The sequence below is a fragment of the Marmota marmota genome, unplaced genomic scaffold (genome assembly GCF_001458135.2).
Source record: "Marmota marmota marmota unplaced genomic scaffold, marMar, whole genome shotgun sequence".
In the NCBI taxonomy this organism is placed as follows: Eukaryota; Metazoa; Chordata; class Mammalia; order Rodentia; family Sciuridae; genus Marmota; species Marmota marmota.
Window position 1 is genome coordinate 434,821 of NW_026000327.1, and position 23,400 is coordinate 458,220.

The 23,400-nt window shown below is 35.2% G+C and overlaps 1 protein-coding gene across 7 annotated transcripts in view; it reads left to right on the forward strand.

Annotated features, from left to right (window-relative positions):
* Positions 1-2,663: 2,663 nt before the first annotated feature.
* LOC107158750 (lysine-specific demethylase 6A) overlaps positions 2,664-23,400 on the forward strand; it is a 190,552-nt gene continuing 169,815 nt past the window's right edge. For 4 of the 7 annotated variants that reach the window (XR_007345077.1, XR_007345078.1, XM_015505245.2 and 1 more), the window contains exons 1-3: positions 2,666-3,529; positions 3,742-3,805; positions 15,216-15,324. Coding sequence is in view for 5 of the 7 variants with exons in the window: in XM_015505245.2 (XP_015360731.1) it covers positions 3,378-3,529; positions 3,742-3,805; positions 15,216-15,324 (325 nt within the window). In the remaining 2 variants the exon portion in view is untranslated. Of the gene's footprint in view, positions 3,530-3,741; positions 3,806-15,215; positions 15,325-23,400 lie in introns of all 7 variants that reach the window. The other 3 variants (XM_048797399.1, XM_048797397.1, XM_015505246.2) reach the window with 3 other exon arrangements.

Genomic DNA, 23,400 nt, shown 5'->3' on the forward strand with positions numbered 1-23,400 from the left:
ATTTTTTTTATTACTATATTTTGGGGGGTAGCATGGATTGAATCGAGGGGCACTTAACAACCGAGTCACATTTTCAGCCCTTTTTATTTATTTATTTATTTTTAAATATTTATTTTTAAATTTTCGGTGGACACAACATCTTTATTTTATTTTTATGTGGTGTTAAGGATCGAACCCAGCGCCCCGCGCATGCCTGGCGATCGCGCTACCACTTGAGCCACATCCCCAGATCCTTTTTTATTTTTTTGAGACACGGTCTCAGTAATTTGCTGAGGGGCTTGCTGAGGCTGGTTTTGAACTTGAGATCCTCCTTTCTCAGCCTCCTGCATCATTGGGATTATAGGCATGTGACACTGTGTTTGGTTTACTATTGAATTTTGAGAATAATTATGTATTTTAAATAAAAATCCTTTATCAGATACACACTTGTAAACATTTTCTTTCCACCTTTGGCTTTTTTTTTTTAAGAGAATTTTTTAATATTTATTTTTTAGTTTTTGGCGGACACAATATCTTTGTTTGTATGTGGTGCTGAGGATCGAACCTGGGCCCACGCATGCCAGGCGAGTGCCCTACCACTTGAGCCACATCCCCAGCCCCCACCTTTGGCTTCTTTTCTAAATTTTCTTTAACAGTATCTTTCACAGAACATAATCTATATAATAATAACATAATCTAACAGGGTCTGACTGAATTGCTTAGCACCTTGCTTTTTGCTGAGGCTGGCTTTAAAAAATCAATTTATAGGCTGTGGCTCAGTCATAGAGTGCTTGCCTAGGGGGTTTGATCCTCAGCACCACATAAAAATAAACAAATGGAGTGAAGGCATTCTGTCTATCTACAACTACAACAAACAACAAAAAAATCCCTCCCAGTTTAAGATTAAACTTAAAAAAAATCAATTCATCAATTTCATGAATTATGCTTTTTGGACTTTTACCTAAAATTCATTATGAAATGTAAGGTGAGGCCGGCCTGGTGGTGCATGCCTGTAATCCTAGCAGCTTCAGAGTCGGAGGAGGAAAGAGAATTGCAAGTTAAAGCCGGTCTCAGCAGTTCAGCCAGGTGATAAGCAACTCAGTGAGACTCTGTCTTAATAAAATACAAAACAGGGCCAGGGATGTGGCTCAGTGGTCGAGTACTCTGAGTTCATCCCAGGTACTCACCCTTCCTCCCCCGCAAAAAAGTTTTCTTCCACCTTTACACTTTAAATTTAGTTCAATGATTCATTCTGGACTCATTTTTTGTGAAAGGTGTAGAAGTTTAAGTGCTTTAAAAATATATATATATATACATACACATACATTTTTTAAGTTAATAGATGGACAAAATACCTTTATTTGCTTTTATGTGGTGCTGAGGATCGAACTCAGGATTTCACATTTGCTAGGTGAAACTGCTGAGTCATAACTCCAGTCCCTAAATACTTTTGAGTGCAACTTCTACACTATATGCATGCCATTGTTGCTCTGCTACCTTATAATGATTGTGTCCCTGAAGAAAGGTGCTGAATTATTTTTGGATAAGATCACATTTTACAGCATTTCTATCTTTCTTCCTTTTCCTTTGGCAGTATTGGAGCTTATTGACCACAGAGTGAGATTTCCAGCCACTCCATTACCCCTCTCCCAACCCCCATTTGCGGGGAAGTATCCAGGGACTGAACTCAGGGGCCCTCTACCACTGAGCCACATTCCCAGCCCTAATTTGTATTTTATTTAGAGACAGAGTCTCACTGAGTTTCTTAGGGCTCTCTGTTGCTGAGGCTGGCTTTGAACTCCAGATCTCCTTGCCTCAGCTGAAGGCTGAGTTGTAGGCCTGGGCCACTAGAACAGGCTCTATCCCTTTTTAGGGCAGGGTCTTGTGACTGGGCAGGTCTCAAATTGTGATCTTCCTGGTTCAGCCTCCAGATTCCTGGGATTAGTGGTGTGTACCACGTCGACCCTAGTATTTGTATTTTTCTTATGTAAGAGTGTTTACGTTTGAAAACTTCTTCAGTCCTGTAGCTCACCATTATCATAATAAATATACTTATGTTAATACAGCTATTCACAATATTAAGACCTGTGTAGCCTTTCATAGTGGAGTAAGAAAAGAATAGATCTGTTTCAGAGAAAATAATGGGCTAAGATATATAAAATCAGCATTAAAATGTCGCATTAAAGAATCAAGGGGCTCAGTCAGATGAAGGAAGCCTGCAATCTCAGCGTCACTGGAGTCTGAGGCCGGAAAAGACAAATCCAAGTTTAGTCATAAAAAATAAAAAGGGCTGAGGATGTAACTCAGTGACAAAGCGCCTCTGGGTTTAATCCCTACTTTCCTCTCCCACGCAAACAACAAACAAATATAGAATTTTGGATAAACAGAGTTAAGGGCAACGAACCAGCATCTATGGGCAACCATCAATTATGGGAACAGGTCCTACAATGTGTTGTTTCATGTGGAAGAGTGAAAAGGTAGGGAGAACAAGTAAGTGTGCAGCGGTGAGAAGTTCGGCAATCTGCGGTCACTTAGCGAGAAGACTCTTCCTGCGGTGTAAAATTTTTGTCTTCTGGACGTCAGTATGTAACAAGATCCTCTTCAGTGTGAGGTGATCCCGCACCACAAGGCGTGGATGGGCTTGGTGCAACCAGGCAGGAAAACGTCCTTGCGCTGCATTTGAGTGCACCGCGGGAGATGTTTTATCTCGCTCCTTCTACCACCTCCTTTTTCCTCGCGAGACCTAGGTGGCTACCGAAGGACAGACACCACCCGGACCTTCCATTCTTTGTACTAGTAAATTTACTAGTTCGAGTTAATTTAACTCGAGCAATCTAAAGGTTGTTTCATTCCGAAGACTACCTTTTTGCGGACAGATGTGACCATAACCCACCTACCCAAGTTGGTGTGTGTTCTCTTCCCTGGATCTTAGTATTTCTGAACGGCTGAGTTCGGCAACTAGCAAGTTTAGTGGCACCATCGCTGACGTAAGTCAACAAAAGTCATGTGATGCAAGCCGGTCACCTCTATTGGTGAGCCTGGTTGGTTGTGGAGAGAGGTCACGACAGTTGCGTGGGGTTTACCTTGTGACACTATTACAACAACTTTGTGTTGGTACCGGCTAAGTTTGTAATTCTAAGAATTTCTCTTGGGCTGTCCAGCATTGTGAGCTTTTGTGTTCTTCTGGTCACCACCTGCCTCGTGATGTGATCTGGTAGCGGAGCCTTGTAGCCCCTGCATCTGCAGTTTTCGCCTGTGCTTTGGAGTTTCAGGTCGCGACTGTCTGCGATCGCTATAAAGTTGCTTAGTCTCAAGCTGTGTTTGAGATCACCATTTGAAGCTCTGAACACGGTGGTGAGTGGGCGTCAACGTGGGAGTTACAAATTTGCGGCGTTTCCATGAAATCCTGTGCATTGTCGCTTGCTACTGCCGCGGCTACATTTGGTGATGAGGAAAAGAAAATGGCGGCGGAAAAAGAGAGCGGCGAGAGCGAAGAGGAGTCCCTCACCTTGACAGTGCAGGAGAGGGAGGCGCTCGGTGGATTGGACAGGTACGGACCGTGGTCACGGGCAGGTTGACTACTCACCGGTTGATGCCACTCTCCAGAAGGGCCCAAATGCAGCTTGACTCCGGTGGCGACGGGAGGTCACCTCGTCTTGGCATTCACCCAGCCCTTGCTGCTTTCCGGGCCTCGGTTTCGGGAAGGGACGGGTCAGTGTTTCTCCGAGAGCTTTAACAAGACACGTGTGTTTCTTCCTACAGTCGCCTCTTCGGGTTCCTGAGTCTTCGCGAAGATGGCGCCAGTATGAAAACCCTACTGGGCAAGGTAGGGCAACTACGCGAACACAACTGTCTACACGATCTTTTTGCCCTGCGTTTTGCTAGTCCTTGTAATTGCGTCTCGCGCTGTTCTAGCCATCTTTCGTTGCAGACAACAGCAGTGGCCAAGGGGCATTTGAAAAACTATTTATCACTTTTGCTGTCCTCTTGCCCGATCATATTGCTCTCTAGCTGTCCAAAATCTTTATAGTTTGCGCCTGTTCTTTGTGGCCTGGCTTAACAGACTCGTTAGCATTGCTGGTGTTTTAGACCTTTTTGGTTAAGCCTATGATTTCTGAATGTTGGCTCAAAGTTGGTCAATTTTGCAGACTTCTGAAAATTTACTATTTCCCTGTCGTCCTACTTTTTTTTTTTCTTTTTAAAATTAAATCCGCGTTTGGCTCCTAGCTTGTTATGTCTGATTTAATCGCACGTTTTATGCTTTCTTGTATTACTTTGACTCCTAAGGATTAAATTCACATAATTTTTTGCGTTCAGGAGTTTGCATTGGAACTGGATCTACCCTCATTGTCATTATGTTTGACTGAAACATAAATGATGTACTTACTCTTTTTAGTATTTTGCCATCAGAAATAGTGCTGAGAATGTTGTCTGTGTGTGTGTGTGTGTGGGGGGGGGGTTGGTTTTTTGGCCTAGAAGTCTTGATGCCTGGGTTTTAGAGACCGAAGACATTTCCTTGTTTGTGTGAAAAGTTGGCACTGTCATTTAGTTAATGGCTGCTCCTATCAGCCAAGATGGCGGGAAATAGTGGGAGGAGAAATGAAGAAGGAATTGTTTTCGTGGCGGGAGGAGATATAAACAGGAAAATCTTAGCGAAAAGATATAATAAATTGCCTGGCACAAATTCATTATTTGAAAGGGGAATTATCGGTGTCTTTTCAAAGTAACATTCTTAAACCTACTATATATTTATCGTTTGACACATTTAGTTACTTCTTGTAGACTGTTGGGTACACTCCATAGAACCTTACTTTTAAGCCAGTTTATGACCTGATCAAACTTAATTATTTAAAATGAATTATATCCTGTCACTTGATAAGATGAACGTAGGACTGTACAAAAAATGCTACATATAATAAATGCTGCATCCATTACATTTTTCTCGTATTTGGTTGAAATCAGAAATTATGAACTTGACAGTTTGTTGCCTCAAATGAAAGAAACACTAGTTTCAACCCCCCTCCCCTGGGGGGGATTTGAACCCAGGTCCTCATGCTAATTTTTTTCTTAAGGATTTTTTTTTAAATTTTTTATTTTTTTGTATCTGGGATTGAATCCAGGGGCACTTAACCACGGAGCCACATCCCCAGCCCTTTTTATGTGTTTTCTTTCACAGACAGTGTCTCACTAAGTTGCATAGGGCCTTACTAAATTTCTGAGGCTGGCTTTGAACTCAGGATCTTCTTGCATCAACCTTAAAAGTAGCTGCGATTATAGCTGTATGCCACTTTGTCCAGCTTAATAAAGGGTTTTTAAACACAGATACATTAAAGTTGTACGAATTACGGGTAATATTTAATACATGTATTCATGTATTTGGTAATATTTAAGTCAAATTAAAATATCTCTATCTTCAAAAATTTTCATTTCTCAATGATGAAACTTTCAAAGTTCTTTTGGCTTTTTGAAATCGAAGTAATTCCCTTTTTCTGTAGGCATAATACCATGTAATTGTACCTGAAATTTCTTGCTTCTGTGAAACTGTAACTTTGTATCCATTTATCAATGTTCCCCATCCCTCCTGGGTCCTTTCTTTTCCAGGTCTCTAATAAGGTCAGTTTACTCTCCCCTTTTTTGAAAACAACTTGTTTGAATTCCACATAAGTTAGCTATGTCCACGTCTTTCTGTGCCTGATTTACTTCATTGAGTATAATGATTTCCAGTTCCATCCATGGTGCTGCAAATGTCAGATTTTCTTATTCTTTATGGTTGAATAGTATCCGATCGGGTGCCATTTTTTAAAATGGAGATTTAACTTGCATGGATTTTAATATGTAGTTTGGTTTAGCATAGTCTTAAGTTTTTTTTTAATCTGTAATCTATTTTTTTCCCCCTGTGGTGCTGGGGATTGAACCCAGGGGCCTATGCATGTGAGGTAAGCATTCTACCAACTGAGCTATATTCCCAACCCCTATAATCTATTTTTAAATTTTTGTTTTGATTGCAAATAATGACCAAAAATCAGTGATGTGATACTTTTTTTCCTAAAAATTCATTTCATTTGATTGTTGAATATGATTGTTAAATACTGTGGAAGTGAAAAACCTATCCATGAAAACTACTGGCAAATTGTGACTGGCTTTAATATTCTTTTTTTTTTTTTTAAAGCTATTTTTTATACCTTTGTTTTATTTATTTATTTTTTATGTGATGCTGAGGATAGATCCCAGGGCTGCACACATGCAAGGTGAGCTCTCTACTACTGAGCCACATCCCAGCCCCTTTAATATTCTTTAAGTTAAATTGAATTATTGGGGGGGAAAATAAATGATGTTGGGATCTGGGGGATTGAGGCACAAGGACCACAAGTTTGAAGCTAGCCTGGGCAATTTACTGAGATTGTCTCAAAGAAAAATAAAAATGTCTGGGTCTGGGATTGCAGTCTAGTAATAGGGTGATTGCCTAGCATATGTGAGGCCCTGCATTTAGGCTCCAGTACTAATAAAAAGCGGGGGGCGGGTGTTCTGCGTGTAGTTATCTCTTTGGATTCCTGAGCCTTCACAAAGATGGTCACTTCTAATTTAACTTGGATTGTATTTTGGAATATTTATTTCTGATTTAACTTGGAGTTTATGAAGTTGCTTGCAATTGATAGTGTTCGAAAACATTGGGGGAAAAGGTCTTATCATACATATTGATGATCCATACTTAAAAATAAATGCTACTTATGAGTGTTTCCATGGGATTAATATTTACCTTATGATATTAGGAGTTCTAAATTATAATATATGTTAGTAATATGTTTTTTTGTTTGTTTTGTTTTTTTAAACTGGGGATGGAATCCAGAGGCACTTCACTACTGAGCCACATCTCCAGTCTCTTTTTGTATTTTATTTAAGTCAGGGTCTCACTGAGTTACTTAGTGCCTCACTAAGTTATTGAGGCTGGCTTTAAACTTGCAATCCTCCTGCCTCAGCCTCTCAAGCTGCTGGGATTATAGGTATGGACTACCATGCCTGGTCATATGTAATGATTTTTTTTTTTTTTTTTTTTTTAATTTTTTTAATATTTATTTGTTAGTTTTCGGCGGACACAGCATCTTTGTTTGTTATGTGGTGCTGAGGATCGAACCCTGGCCGCACGCATGGCAGGCAAGCGCGCTACAGCTTGAGCCACATCCCCAGCTCCTGTAATGATTTTTAATAATATTTTTTTAAAAAGTGGGCAGAGGTTGCTTAAGCATATATTTGAAATTGCATGTGATCTTTAATACTGAGAATTTATACTTAATGTAAATTTTTCATGTTTGAGTAATTAAGTGAAAAAAATTAAAAAAATATATTTAGTTTTTACTTATAGGTAGACACAGTGTCTTTATTTTACTTTATGTGGTGCTGAGGATTGAAGCCAGTGCCTCATGCATGCTAGGCGAGCATGCATGAGCCACAACCCCAGCCCTTAAGTGAAAATTTTTGAGAGCAGTATTTTGTTCTGTTTTTCCTTTTTTTGTTGCTGGGGATCAAACCCAGGGCCTTGTGCACTTGTGCATGCAAGCAAGCACTCTACCAACTGAGTTATATCTCCAGCCCGAAAGAGCAGTGTTTTTTAAAAGCATTGAATTCCTTGCTGGGTACAGTTAACACCTGTAATCCCAGTGGCTATGGAGGCTGAGCAGGAGGATTGTGAGTTCAAAGCCAGCATCAGCAAAATCAAGGTGCTAAGCAAAACTCAGTGAGACCTTGTCTCTAAATAAAATACAAATTGGGCTGGGGATATGGCTCAGTTGCTGGGTCCCCTTGTTCAATTTTTTGAACCCTTGTTCAAAAAACAAACAAACAAAACATTGAAATTCTATTAGGAGCCAAATGTTAGTTTTTCGTATTGATGTTGTGTCCTATATGAACATCCCTGCCTTGTGATAGGAATTAATTGCTGTAGCAATTAAGATAACACAGAGATGTGATGAAAATCAGTATGTAAATTATTCAGAAGTCCAAGAATGGGAAACATCATATAACCTAGCTATATTTCTCCCTGGTTTGTAACCAAAAGAACTAAAATCAGCATACTGCAGTGATATGTGCATGCTTATATTTATAGCAACACAGTTTAAAATAGGCAGTTATTCAGCCATAAAGAAAAATGAAATTATATCCCTTACAGGAAAATGGATGGAGCTTGAGAGCATTATGTTAAGTGAGGTAAGCCAAAATAAGAAAGGCAGTGGTTGAATGTTTTCTCTCAATTGTGGAAGCTAGAGAGGAGAAAGGAAAAGAAAGGTAGGGGTAGGGAAAAATATTATTAAACTCAAAGCAGGAGACCCATAGAGTAGAGGGTAGAGGACAGGGTGACCAAAGTAAGGAGGTGTGGAGGGAAAGGGGAAATAGTATTGACCAAATTATATTTTTATATCATGTGCATATAATAATGCATGACAATATTATAAGTAATTGTAATACACCAATAAAACATGAGGGGGAAATAATTTTAAAATAAAATTATGATTTTACTCAGGGAAAAAAAAAACATGTAACTGGGAAACGTAAGAGAACACAGATCATGGCAGGTATGCTATTTGATGACTCCTCAGGAGTTTTTATCCATTAATCTTGTTTATTCTTGACAGTCATGGCAAGAGCATCCTGATCCTATGGTACACCTGGTCTCTGAAGCCGATAAGATTGTTTAAGGTGGGTGGGTAAGATTCATGCCAAACTTTCATTACCTCAGAAGCTATAAGTCAAAGTGGGATAACAGAAGGAAAAAGAAACAAACCACTATCTACTGGCTGTCAGACTATGAGTTGAGGCTCAGGAATGCTTTTGCTCTTTGTCCCTTTGGTGGTCTTTATTTTGGTACTAGAATTATTAGTAGAAAGATGAATAGAGAAATTATAGTTTGTTTACTATTCAACAGTAAAATAGGGGGTCTATTTTTTAGAGTAGGTGTTTAAAAGCTTTGGAGGTAATGACAGAACTTTAAATTTATTAAAACATGAATTTTTCAGGAATTAATCGTGTAAATGATAGGAGAAAACATTAAAGTGATTTCAAAAGTGTTTTATTTTTGTTCTGAAATATATCAATAATAGTATTTAAGGTGATTTACATTGTGTATGTTTTCTATTTGATGACTTTTACCAGATTCATTTCATTTATTCTTTTTCAGTTCTTAAGGAGATTGATATTTGAGTTACAGAAGCAACCATAGAAACAATGTAATGTGTTTCTTTTTTTTTTTAAAGAGAATTTTATTTATTTATTAGTTTTTCGGCGGACACAACATCTTTGTTTGTATGTGGTGCTGAGGATGGAACCCAGGCATGCATGCCAGGCAAGCGTGCTACCGCTTGAGCCACATTCCCCAGCCCCAAATGTGTTGTTATTTAGGAATTAGAACTTTTATTTGATGCATTAAAAGTGCAAAAAAAAAAAAAAAAGAAAGAAAGAAAAAGATTCCTTGGAAAGAGGCTGTCTTAACAATTATTTATATATTTTACCAAAAAAGTCTTAATCTAAAATATTTCTTTAAAATTGTGCCACATTAATCACATAAATCTTAAGACATAGGCACTATTCAAAACTATATATAAACAGGCAGTTTTCTAGGTTTGGTTTACTTTTTCATAAAGTTCTCAGCTCTTTTTATAGTCAAACACACTGCCATTATTTATAAACTAGTGAAATTGTTATGTATGACATGACATTTTGTTACTCAGGTGATAAACTTATTTGTAGGCTTACACTGTATATCAAAATGGAGTTTGCAGGCTTTTTTTCTTTTTCTTTTTTTTTGCATTTCAATCCATTATCATACTTTATATTCTGATGTTAATGAATGGCTCCTGCTGTGTGTATGTGTGTGTGTGTGTGTGTGTGTGTGTGTGTGTGTGTAAGCTCAGGGTTGTTCGTCTACTGAACTACTTTAGTCCTTTATAAATTTTTTTTCCAAAATAACAGTTTTTGCTTGAGTATTACAGGGCAGTAAAATACAGTCTGTTGGATTTTCAAATAAAAGTGTCAATGTTCAGCTAAAAAACAAGATCTAAATCAACACAATTTGGCTATTATGTTGGTAAGATATGTGCCTCTATATAGATGGTAAATTAATTCAGTGGCATGTGTAACAGTTTTTCCTGTCTTTAATTTCTACTTCATTTTCATTTCATTAGTATAATTATTTTATTTTATATTTTTTAGAGAGGGTCTTGCTAAGTTACTAAGTCTGATCTCAGATTTGTAGCCCTTGTACGTCAGCCTCCCAGTAGATGGGATTATAGACTTGTGTCATTGTGATAGAATTGTATCAGTTTTTTAAAAGTGATATAATTTTTTTTGTCTGTTTGATTTTGATCAAATCTTAGTACTTTAAAGTACCAGGAATGGAACCCAGGGGTGCTTGACCACTGAGCCACATTCCCAGGCCTTTTTTGTATTTTATTTTGAGACAAGGTCTTGCTGAATTGCTCAGGGCCCCACTAAATTGCTGAGACAGGCTTTGAACTCAAAATCCTCCTGCCTTAGCCTCTTGAGCTGCTGCATTACAGGTGGGCACCTCCTGGCCTCGCTAGCCATTTATTTATTTATTTACTTGCTGGGGGTGGGGGGCACTGCTGATTGAAATCAGGATCTCACAGCCCCAGCCCTGTTTTGTATTTTATTCAGAATAGGATCTCACTGACTTGCTTAGGGCCTCACTAACTTGGTGGGACTGGCTTTGAATGTACAATCCTCCTACTTCAGCCTCCAAAGTATCTGGGATTACAGGTGTGTGCCACAGTGCCCATCTTGGCTTTTGTTTGTTTAATTTTATTTGTTAGTTGTTTTACTTTATTTATTTATCTGCGGTGCTGAGAATTGAACCCAGTGCCTCATATGCTAGGCACATGCTGTACCACTGAGCCACAACCCCAACCCTTAGCCTTTGTTTTTAAAAGAGATTTTTAAAGGTATAAAATTAGTATAAAATCATATTCACTTTTTTCTTAGTGTCTTAGAAAACTTTCTTAATGCTTAGAGATTGATTCCATGTTCTTAAAGATTATAAAGTATTCTTTTTAAAAAATTTTTTTAAGTATTTATTTTTCAGTTTTTGGTGGACATAACATCTTTATTTTATTTTATGTGGTGCTAAGGATCGAACCCAGTGCCCCGCATATGCTAGACAAGCGCGCTACTGCTTGAGTCACATCCCCAGTCCCAGTATTCTTTTTTTTAAAAAAAAATATTTTTTAGTTGTAGATAGTCACAATATCTTTATTTATTTATTTTTTAATGTGGTCCTGAGATTCGAACTCAGTGCCTCATGCATGCAAGGCAAATGATCTACCACTGAGCTACAACCCCAGTCCCTATATAGTATTCTTTAAAAAAATTTTTTTTTTGTTATAGATGAACCCGATATCTTTATTTCGTTTATTTATGTATTTATTGGTGCTAAGGACCGAACCCAGTGTCTCACATGTAGGAGGCAAATGATGTGTTCCTGAGCTAAAACCCCAGTCGCTTAGTATTCCTTTTTAATGTCAGTTTAAATAGTGTTTGAGAAATCTTAGTTTTTATATTTTTCTTTTAACAATTTTCTTATATAGAATTTGGCACATAGAAATATTTTTAGGAATGCAGTAATGGAACAGAGATAGGTTCATTTGTATTTCATGTTTATATCAGTTTGTATCCTTTAGTGATGCCCCATCCTCCACCCACCAATCTTAATTAAGTTTCTTCAGAAATCCTCCCCATATTTATTCTTATTAACAGAATATCAGCAAAAATTTCTGCAAAGAACTCATTATGATTTGGAATTTACTATTTGTGGGGGCTCTGTGTTTACTCTGGCTCGCAAAAGCTAAATTTTCGTACAAGAATTGTTACTTCTGCTTTCTGTGGTAAAGACTTTTGAAACCTCTGTCTACTCTAAAAAATTGGAATAAAAAAGCCCTTTTTTAAATTTCAGTGAACTTTTAAATTCCTTCTCCCACTGGGTATAAAGTTCAAAGAATTCCCAGACTTATGGTCCAGAAATTTTTAGGTGATAGTCGCTCTTGAGCCCTACAGCTCATAAACCTACTTCCTGCTAATTCCGTGTGTCCAGCCTCATCAGTCCTACATCATCCTCAGTAAAAATAGATGAGAGGGCTGGGGTTGTGGCTCAGTGGTAGAACACTCGCCTAGCACATGCGAGGCCCTAGGTTTGGTCCTTAGCACCACATTAAAAATAAATAAATAAAAATACTGTGCCCAACTACAAATAAAAAAAAAAAAATCAATATTTAAAAAAATAAAAGAACAAATGAGAGTGTCATATTTACTTCTTATTGCTATTAGTTTTGTTATTAGAAACAAGTCATTGCTTGCCTTTTGGGATTTGCTTTTCTAGTGTAAGCACAGTTGAACTTTTTTTTAAAGATTAGAAGAGTCCCTTATGTGCTTTTTCTGTATATTATTAATCCCCGCCCCCATTATTCAGTATTAGTTTTTTGTTTGCTTTTTGTGCTGCTGTGGATCAACCCAGAACCACTGAGCTATATTCCCAACACTTTTTAAAATTATTATTATTATTTTTTGGTACTGGGGATTTAACCCAGGGGCAGTTTACCTTTGAGCTGTATCCTCAAACAGCTCCCTCTTTGTTCTTACTTTTTGAGACATGTTCTTGCTAAATTGTTTAGGATCTTGCCAAGTTGCTGAGGCTGGCTTCCAATGTGTGATCCTCATCTCAGCTTGCTGAGTTAACAGGATTATAGGAGTATACCATTGTGCCTATCTTGCAATAATTTTTGTTTTTTGTTTTTGGTACTGGGGATTAAACTGACCATTAAGCCACATCCCCAGCCCTATTTTGTATTTTATTTAGAGACAGGGTCTCACTGAGTTGCTAGCATCTCCCTGTTACTGAGGCTGGCTTTCAACTCAGATCCTCCTGCCTCAGCCTCCTGAGTCACTGGAGTTACTAGTGTGGACATCTGGGCCTGGCTTGCATTAGTTTCTTAACTGATCCCTTAACTGTTCTTCATCTTACAAAGAAAAAAACTTGCATTGTTTTTAGTTTTTGTTATTTGTTATTATTTTTCTCAGTACCTGTAAATATGCTTCTAGAGTTCTGGAAAGAGGGATTGGAATTAGTACTCTTTAATAACCCAAGACTGATAAGAAAAACTTGATTACTTGAAAGTAGTTTTTATTTTTATTTCTGATATATCTGAGGAATTTGTCATGATCTTGTTAGTAAATAATGCATTATTGTGGTGATTTGAGAAAAGAGAAAGTTGCTTAGAGTATGAAGCAAGTGAAATTTCATTGTCACATTTATTTCTGAGGCCTTCCCCTACGACTGGATAGAGCCAAAATGGATTAATATAGTCTTAAGAATATGTTCAATTTGCTAGAACAACCATAATAAATTTTATTTGTCAAAAAACAAAACAAACACTTATTATATATGTCTAAATTATTTAAAAGTAAATTCAGCCTTTTAATTATTTTTAGTTATGGTGATTTGGTACTAAATATGTTCTCCAGGTAGATAGAGTAGAAGAGACTGAAAACTGCTAACTGAATTTAAATTTTTTAAATGGGAGACTCTAATGTTGTGCAAGCTGATTTTTAAACTCTTTGACTCAAGTTATCCTCCTACTTTATTTTCATGAGATGCTAGGACTCCAGACCCACATTGCATATTTATCTTTTTTTTTTTTTTTTTAAGTTCTGGATGGACACAATACCTTTATTTATTTGTTTATTTTTATGTGATGCTGAGGATCAAGCCCAGTGCCTCACAGGCAAGCAAACTACTACTGAGCTATAACTCCAGCTCCGCTCAGTTCTTTTTTAAATTTAAATTTTACTCTTACGGATGGTTGAGTTTTCCAGGACTAGAGAGGGTCTTTAAACTTATTGAGGAATTATATATTGAATTAGGTACTTACAAGCTTTTTGTTTGAAGTGTGTTTTTTATTCAAAGGAGGAAAAAATGAAGGCATTTTATATGAGAACTCTAACAACCTATTATCTCAACAGACTCTTCTGAGTAAGATAAAATATTTGGATAGTAATAGGATATTATCTTTGTTCCTTTATGGGATAGTTTATCTTAGATGGTTTTTTAGAGGCATCACAGCTGGGAGTCTTTCTTAAAGTGTTCTTAGATCTAAGAAATCATGCATTTCCCATGTTAGTAGTCCCTTTGAAGATAAAACTTATGTTTAATTTTTTTCTTTTGTTGCATTGGAGATCAAACCCAGGGCTTTGTGCATGTGAAGCAAGCACTCTACCAACTGAGTTATATCCCCAGCCTGAACATGTGGTTCTTCAGACTTTTTTTTTTTTTTATTTGTAGTTGGGCACAGTATTTTTATTTATTTATTTTAATGTGGTGCTGAGGATCGAACCTGGGCCCGTATGCATGCCAGACGAGTGCGCTATCCCATGAGCCACATCCCCAGCCCCACATGTGGTTCTTTAAGAATTACTTTTCTCTGTTGAAAAAAAAAAAAAAAAAGTATGAGACTGTACCTATATGTATGGGGGCATGTAGTGTTGGAGCTTGAAATAAATGAAGAGAAAGGTATGTTTTAAAACAAAGATTTATGTTATTCTAGAAGGTGATATAGTTTCTGACAAATTATAGCTGATGAATACAAATGGTAGTTGCTATTAGTCCATAGCAACTCTGAGAACAGTGCATTGCAAATCACAAATGTGAGTTATATTTGTAATTTAAAATTTTATAAATATTTTACTATGATCATCAAATTATTGAGTTTTTTATATGAAATCTTTGGAATATTTGTATGACATTTCATTTACAGCTCATCTCAATTTGAGTCACCATATTTCAAATATTCAAATATTACATATAGCTAGTGTCTACTGAGTTTTTAGTAAAGTTCTTTCAGTATCTGAAAGTAGTTTTGCTGTATGGACAAGGACTTAAGTAACAATTTAGATTTGCTACATTTATAAAAAGTTATTAAGGTGTTTCTAGACTGTTTTATTGGGCAGTTCTTTGTTTAGATGGGAAGTCACTTACATCATGACTTCTGGCTCCATTAATACCGGAAAAGCTGTTTTATTTAAGAGTAATGTGTTACTTCATCCCATGTTTTTGATAGAAAATGACATTTATTGATTGAGTTTGATTTCTTTAGTAATTGTAACATGTATGCTTTCTTTCAGGAAGGAAATGCTATCTAGGGTTTTATTGTTTTAAAAATGTTTATATTTTTCATTTCTAGGCTGTTCACTGCTACGAATCTTTAATATTAAAAGCTGAAGGAAAAGTGGAGTCTGATTTCTTTTGTCAATTAGGTCACTTCAACCTCTTATTGGAAGATTATTCAAAAGGTAATGATATTTTTTTATCTTCCATTTTTTTGCTTGATTTATGTTTGCATCATGTAATTGTAATGGTTTTGTTTTTTTTAACCAAGGCCACTTCCTACTGTCTTCTTACTCTCTTCTAAGTAGCTCATAACTTAATAAGAAATGAGAAAAAAGAGTAGATAGAAATGTGAATTTTTTTGTACCTCAATGTAATTATTTAACAAACCTGATGATTCAGCAAAATTTACATAATATCCTACGTGTCTGTTGCTCTTTGTTTGTCCTTGTGAAAATTTATGTTCTTTTATCATAGTAGAAAGAGAACAAATTCAATATATATTTTTTATTATTTATTCTTTAGTTGTAGGTGGACATAATATTTTTATTTTATTTTTATGTGGTGTTGAGAATCGAATCCAGTGCCTCAGACATGTGAGACAGGTGGCTACCACTTGAGCCACATCCCCAGCCCTCAATATTTTTGTCTGTGTGTGCAAATGTAGAAATTTTGGGCAGCTGATGGTACAACTCAGTTGGTAGAGTGCTTGCCTTGCATGCACAAGGCCCTGGGTTCAGTTCCTAGCACCACACACCTACACAAAACAAATGTAGATTGACTTTAAAAAAATTTCCATTTGGGGGCTGGGGCTATGGCTCAGTGGCAGAGCACTTGCCTGGCATATGTGAGGAACTGAGTTCGATCCTCAGCACCACATATAAATAAATAATAAAGGTACATCAACAACTAAAGAATATTAAAAAAATTTTTTTTCCATTTTATCTGGGCATAGTGGCACATGCCCATAATTCCAGCTGCCTGTAATTCCAGTGGCTAGGCTGAAGCAGAAGGATCGAAAGTTCAAAGCTCCTCTCAGTAAAAGCGAGGTGCTGCTACTCAGTGAGACCCTGTCTCTAAGTAAAATATAAAATAGGGTGGGGGATGTGGCTCACTGGCCAAGTGCTCTCCTCAGTATGCCCCTCTCAAAAATTTAGAAAAATTTAAAAGTTTGTATCATAATCTTATTATTATAGACTAATAGGGATTCATAATTTCTTCTGAGCTTGGATTTTACATAAAACACATTTGTTTTTTAGAAATAGGTGAAAATACATACCTTGAAATAATTATTTAAGGTCTTTTATTTATAGTATCAGATGATATGTTTGTATGTGTATATTGGTGATTGAACTCAGGTTCAGTAGTTGCATGCTAGGGAACTATATACTATCTCTGAGCTCTGTCCCGGGCTCTTTTTTTTTTTTTTGGAGACAGGATCTCCCTATGTTACCTATATTGGCCTTAAGCTTGTGATCTTGCCTTCTCAGCCTCCTGAGTAGCTGGGACTAAGATGTGTATCATGGTGCCTGATCCATTGTTCATTTAAGAAGCTAAAAACCACTTCAAACATTTGTTCCTTCATAGCAATATTCCTAGTAAACAAACATACAAAACTGTCTTATAAGCAAAAATATTTTATAACTTTTTTTGTTTTTTGATACTAGGGATTAAACCTAGGGACGCTCAACCACTGAGCTACACCCCCAGCACTCTTTTGTATATTATTTAGAGACTGGGGCTTACTGAGTTGCTGGCTTTGAACTTGTTATCCTCCTGCCTCAACCTCCCCAGCCACTTGGTTTATAGGTTGTGCCACAGTGTCTGGCTTAATATTTTATAAGTTTTTGATGGAAATAAACATTTTGTTGGTAACATTATGACACTTCAGCAAATATGGTTAGTGGGAAGAAGAGTGGACTATTAAAAGTGGATTAGAGTTGGAGGCTAAGGTTGTAGCTCTGTGGTTGAGTGCTTATTTAGCATGCTTAACCACCTGGGTTCCATTACCAGTACTACATAAGGAAAAAACGAAACTTAATATTTCCATCACAGTTCCCAAGAACAGCCAAAAAGAAAGAAGAAATGGAAAACAAAACAAAAAACAAAAGAGGGTGTGCCTTATGGATATATATATGTATGTTATAAGTAATATATTATTCTATATTACTTATAATATCAAATTTTATTAGTTATAATGCTGTTGGCCAAGAGAGTTCAGTGATAATGAGTCAACATTATATATATATGTATGTAAAATTTATATTAGTAAGATAATTTTAAACAAACCACATAAGACAAGATTATGTATTAATCTGGTAATGAAATTTTTATAGCTGAGGTTTAATGGGAATTTAATCCTGTATTTCTTTTGATGAGGAATGATTTTTTAGTATTTGCTATAATTTAGTAATAACAGGAAAATGAAGAATGATGAACATGAAGGATGGTAGTCTATATGGATTTCCTTCATTGAGCATTGTAACTGTTTTTTGGGTTTTTTAAATATTTTTTAGTTTTTGGCGGACACAACATCTTTGTTTGTATGTGGTGCTAAGGATCGAACCTGGGCCGCATGCATGCCAATATTTGAGAAATGTAATATGAAAGCTTCAGTGGCCCTTTATTAAAGAGAAGCAAGCATTGAAAAGAATTGTTTTTAGTTTTTGATGGACCTTTATTTTATTTATTCATATCTGGTGCTGAGAATTGAACTTAGTGCCTCTCACACATGCTAGGCAAGTGCTCTACCACTGAGCTACAACCCCAGCCAGAGAAGCAAACATTTTGATAAAAATCCTACTAGACTATTCTGCAGTATAAAAATTTTCAAAATTAAAAATTGGAGTTTACTTTGTTTCTGCTACTATTTTATGTATTTTTTTAAAAGACTTATAGGAGCATACTAATATTTTTATATCTAAATCTTTATGTTTAGAGTCTACATTAACATTTTAAAACATAATTCCTGTTTATCATTCTATTATGCAAAATATTATTGTGCATTTTTTTGTATATGTGTGTACTGTTAAGATTACTGTATTGACATACCTTGCTAAGTTTTTCCCATATCCATAATTATTTTCGTATCTTCAAGTATTATTGGCATTATGTCTAATATTTGTATAAGCTTTTTAATGCATAATATCAAATTGTTTTCTGGAAAGATTTTGGTAATGTATATTTGTGAAATTGCTAAAACAAAGTAATTAACATTTACATTACCATGTATGTATCAATTTTTTATGTGGTGAGTTTGAGAACACTTAAAATCTACTTTCTTAGCAATTTTCAAGAAAATAATAATTGTTATTACCATATTAGTCACCATGTTGTATAGATTTCTTGAATTTATTCTTCTTATCTCTGAAATTTTATGTCCTGTGGCCAAAATATTCCCAATGTGTTTTAAATTCCTTATTTGGAAAAGATAAAGAAAGATTTTGAGGTGAAAGAACAAATAACTATATATATATAGCACGTTCCTCAATTTCTTTTTAATTTTCTTGTTTTATTTCTTTTTCTCTTTTTTACTTATGCTTTTTAAAAGATCAAAATTCAATGAGGTTGTTTTAGTAATACTTACATTTAACTTGATTTTGATGGTTTTCTTTTTTTCAGAATTGCACATTACAAATACATTGTTGATGTTTTGTAATCATTTTAATATTTAAGAAGTATTATGTGTATTTAATCTGTTCTTAGCCCGTAAGCTAATGTGTGTTTTTGAGAGAGTTACTTGTTTGAGAGGGATACTTGTTTTTCTCCCATTGGGTTGCTTTTTTTTTTTTTTTAATATTATTTTAGTTGTCAATGGATCTTTGTTTTATTTATTTATATATGGTGCTGAGAATTGAACCCAGTGCCTCACACATGCCTGGGGAGCACTACCACTGAGCCACAACCCCAGCCTTCATTGGGATACCTTTAACAAAAGTGGGGATGTTAGCTTGTAGCAAACTAAAATAGAGGCAAAAGAGAGTATTTTTAGGAAGTGGAAGGTTGTTTAAAACTTAAAATTGGTTGCAAGGCTTATCAAAACTGAAGTTTTCAATATCCATCACTATAAAACTACTGGCTACTGGCTAGCTTATTTAGAATAGGAGACATAGAATATGTTAAGATTTTTCTGAAAATAAGTTGCCAGGATTGATGGAATAGAATGTATTCTTGAGAATTTATATAAGTGGGCTAAAAGATAACATAAGTTATGAGATGATACCTAAAATTTTAAAAGGGTTAATAATTTTTGGTAAATCATATGAGTTATGAATTTTAACTTTGTTGATTGAAAATACAGTCTTACCACAGTAGTCTCTTAGTGACTTTATCTAGGTGCATCTTTTAATTAATAAGTATGGTAATACTTTTATTTCCTAAACATATGGTCAGGTTTTGTAGTTTTTATAAAGTACATACTCATTTTCCCTCATTAGCCTCTTAACATTAGGAGAGTTCACTCACAATATTATAAAGCAATATTGATAAATTATTAATTAAAGCCTCTGCTTATATTTCCTTTATTTTTGCATATTGTTCTTTTTCCTGTTCCAGAATCCCATCTGGGATAACTAATTACATTTTATTATCATGTTTATTTATGCTCTTCTTGGCTGTTGCCATTCTCTTAGATTCCCCTTACTTTTCATAATTTTAAGCAGTGCTGATTAGGTATTTTGTAGAATGTTCCTTATTTGAGATCATCTGTTGTTTTTCTCATGATTAATCTAAGGTTAGGCATTTTTAAGGGGAAAATCATAGGTAAATTGAAATTTCATCATGTCATGTTTGAGCTGTATAATATCACTATGACTTACAAGTGTTTAAGTTAACTTTAATCACTGGCTGAGGTGGAGTTTGTCTTGTTTTTCAGTTGTAAAGTTATTCATTTTTGCTTTATTCCACTCTGTATTCTTCTGGGGGGATATAGCCCAAGGGAGTTAATGCTCTGCCTCCTTGAAGGCAGAATATCTGTATATGTTATTTGGAATTATTCTGCATTATTTCTCCTTCAGTTATTTATCTCTTTAGTCAGAGGGGATTTACGGATAGCCATATTTGGAATTATAATCGTATATGTTATAGGATTTTCATGATGAAATTTGGCTATGAGGAATTTTCTGCCCTTTTGTCATCATTGAGGGATTTTTGAGTCTTAAATTTGTGTTTTGTTTTGGTACTCAAAAGTTGCTTCTCTGACTTGATAGGTAACTCCTGCTCAAGAATCAGTTATTTCTTCAAGGAACTCCAGTTCTTTTTTTTCTTTTTTCTTTTGAGAGAATTTTGTAAAATACCTAGATCTGAATCCTAGATATACTTGTTACTAGATATCATATATCTACCTATAAATATCATATATTTATTCTTATAAATATTAACATTTGTGTACATACCTCATAATATTTTTATGTGTAACCATCTCTTATTAGGGTAAATAAGAGTTTATAACATCTATAATTCTTTTTTTTTTTGTACCAGGGATTGAACCTAGGGTGCTTAACCACCAGACCACATCTCCAGCCCTTTTTATGTTTTTATTTGAAGACAGGGTTTTGCTGAATTGCTTAGAGCCTCGATAAATCGCAAAGGCTGGCTATGAACCCATGTTCAAATTATAGAATTGGCTTGTGTGTATAAAACTCCAACTAAAAAGTTTACTGGATGTAGAGTTTATTATTTTTTTATTTAAATTTTTTTTTCATAATTAAAAATTTTTTAGTTGTAGATGGACAGATGCCTTTATTTGTTTACTTTTGTGTTGTGCTAAGGATCAAACCCAGTACCTCACACATGCTGGGCAAATGCTCTCTCACTGAGCTTCAGCCTCAGCCCTGAGTTTGAGTTTAAGAAACAACTCTGGGAAAATTTTTACAATTTTAATTGACACATAATTTTACCAAGTTACGGGATACAGTATGATAGTTTCATCCTTACATGTATTGTGTATTCTCTATGAGATCAAGTTTTTTATACTATGTTTTTTTGTGTGGGGTATCAGGTTTGAACTTGGTGGCTCTAAACCCCTGAGCCATATCCAGCCATATTTGCTATTTTATTTAGAAATAGGGTATCGCCTTGCTGTTGCTGAGGCTGGCTTTTAACTCATGATGTCTGTTTCAGCCTCCCAGGCTGCTGAGATTATGGGTGTGTGCCTCTGCACCTGGCTGTATTACATATTTGAGTGGGATCATGCAGTATTTTATGTGTATTACTTTTATCTTTTACGATAATCCTCCATGTTCCTTCTTGTCACTTTGACATGATTTCCTTCTTTATTGTCTGAATAGTATTCTATTGTGTATATATTTCACATTTTCTTTACTACATATGTTGATAGGTCTATTCTATGTCTTGGCTTCTGTGAATAATGTTGAATGAATATGGGAGTGCACACTTTCAACTTACTGATTTCTTTTTCTTTGTGTATTTATCTAGTAGTGTGATTGCTGTATTAAACGGTAATTTTATTTTTACTTTATTTTTAAAATTTTTTAGTTGTAGGTGAACACAAACCTTTATTTTATTATTTATTTTTATGTGGTGCTGAGGATCAACCAAGCACCTCACATGTGCTAGGCAAGTGCTCTACTGCTGAACCACAACCCCAGCCCCTTATTTTTAATTTTCTGAAGAACCTTCATATTGTTTACCTTAATGGTTGCGTGAATTTACATTCTCGCCAATAGTATCTTCACTACTTGTTGTTGATAAATAGACATTCTAACAATGAGATATCACCTCATTGTGAATTTTATTTGCATTTTCCTGATGATTAGTAATATTAAGCATTGTTTTTATATATTTGTTGAACATTTAGGTGTCTTTTTTGAGAAATGTCTTTTGATGATTTTTTTTAATATTTATTTTTTAGTTATAGTTGGACACAATACCTTTATTTATTTATTTTTATGTGGTACTGAGGATCGAACCCTGGATCCCTCATTTGGTAGGCAAGTGCTCTACCACTGAGCCACAACCCCAGCCCTCTATTGATTATTTTTACTTATTTTAAAATTGATTTTTAATTTTGCAATGGAGTTGAGTTCCTTATGAATATTAAACCCTTATCTGATGTACAATTTGCAAGTTTTTCCTCTTATTCTGTAGGTTGTTTCTTCAGTTGTTTGTTTTCTTTGTGTAGAGGATTGTTAGTTAGTGTAATGTATTTCTTTTTTTTTTTTTTTTAATATTTATAATGACAATTCAAACTATGGATTGTTTATATTTTTATTTTTATTTTTTTTAAGAATTTTTTAAAATATTTACTTATTTTTTTTTAGTTTTCGGCGGACACAACATCTTTGTTTGTATGTGGTGCTGAGGATCGAACCCGGGCCGCACGCATGCCAGGCGAGCGTGCTACCGCTTGAGCCACATCCCCAGCCCCTGTAATGTATTTCTATTTGCTCATTTTGCTTTTATTGGCTATGATTTTCAGGTTAACCAAAACATCCTAACCTAATGTTCCTTGGGTTTTATTTTAGTAATTTCATAATTTCAGGTCTTACATACAAAACTGTAATTCAATTATGTGGGGTTTTTTTTACTTGTTTTTGTAGTATGGGTGATAGAACTAAGGGCTTCAAGCATTTTAGGATTATTTTTTTCCTTGTGCTGTGAAAAACGGAGACTCTTTCATTTTAGTCATGTTAAGTCTTTTAGTTAATGTATGTGAAATAGCTCTTCATTTATTTTGGGCTTCTTTAGTTTCTTAGTCTTTTTTTTAATATAAAGATTTTTTTGGACACAATATCTTCATTTATTTTATTTATTTATTTTTTATATGGTGCTGAAGATCGAACCCAGTACCTCACAAGTGCGAGGCACGTGTTCTACCGCTGAACATATCCCTAGCCCTAGTTTCTTAGTATATTTCACGCACATATTTTACTAAATGTTTTGTTTACAGTATACCTAAGTATATCAGCTTTTGGTGAATATTTTTATTTTTTTTTTGTGTTTGTTCATTTGTAGTATTGTTAACATTAGTTAAGTTTTGCAGATTGACCTTATATTTTGAGATCTTACTAAACTTTTGTTAGTTTTAGGAGCTCTTTTTATAATTCTTTGGGAATTTTTTCCCTGATGTCATTTAATAATGACTGGAAATTGTTTAGTTTTGAAAAATGGAACAGTCAACACAAATCCAACTGGCTTTTAGAAGGAAATTTTTTTTAAGTTGTTTATGGATTTTTATTTTATTATTTATTTATTTTTATGCACTGCTGACAGTAGAATCCAGTGCCTCAGACATGTGAGAC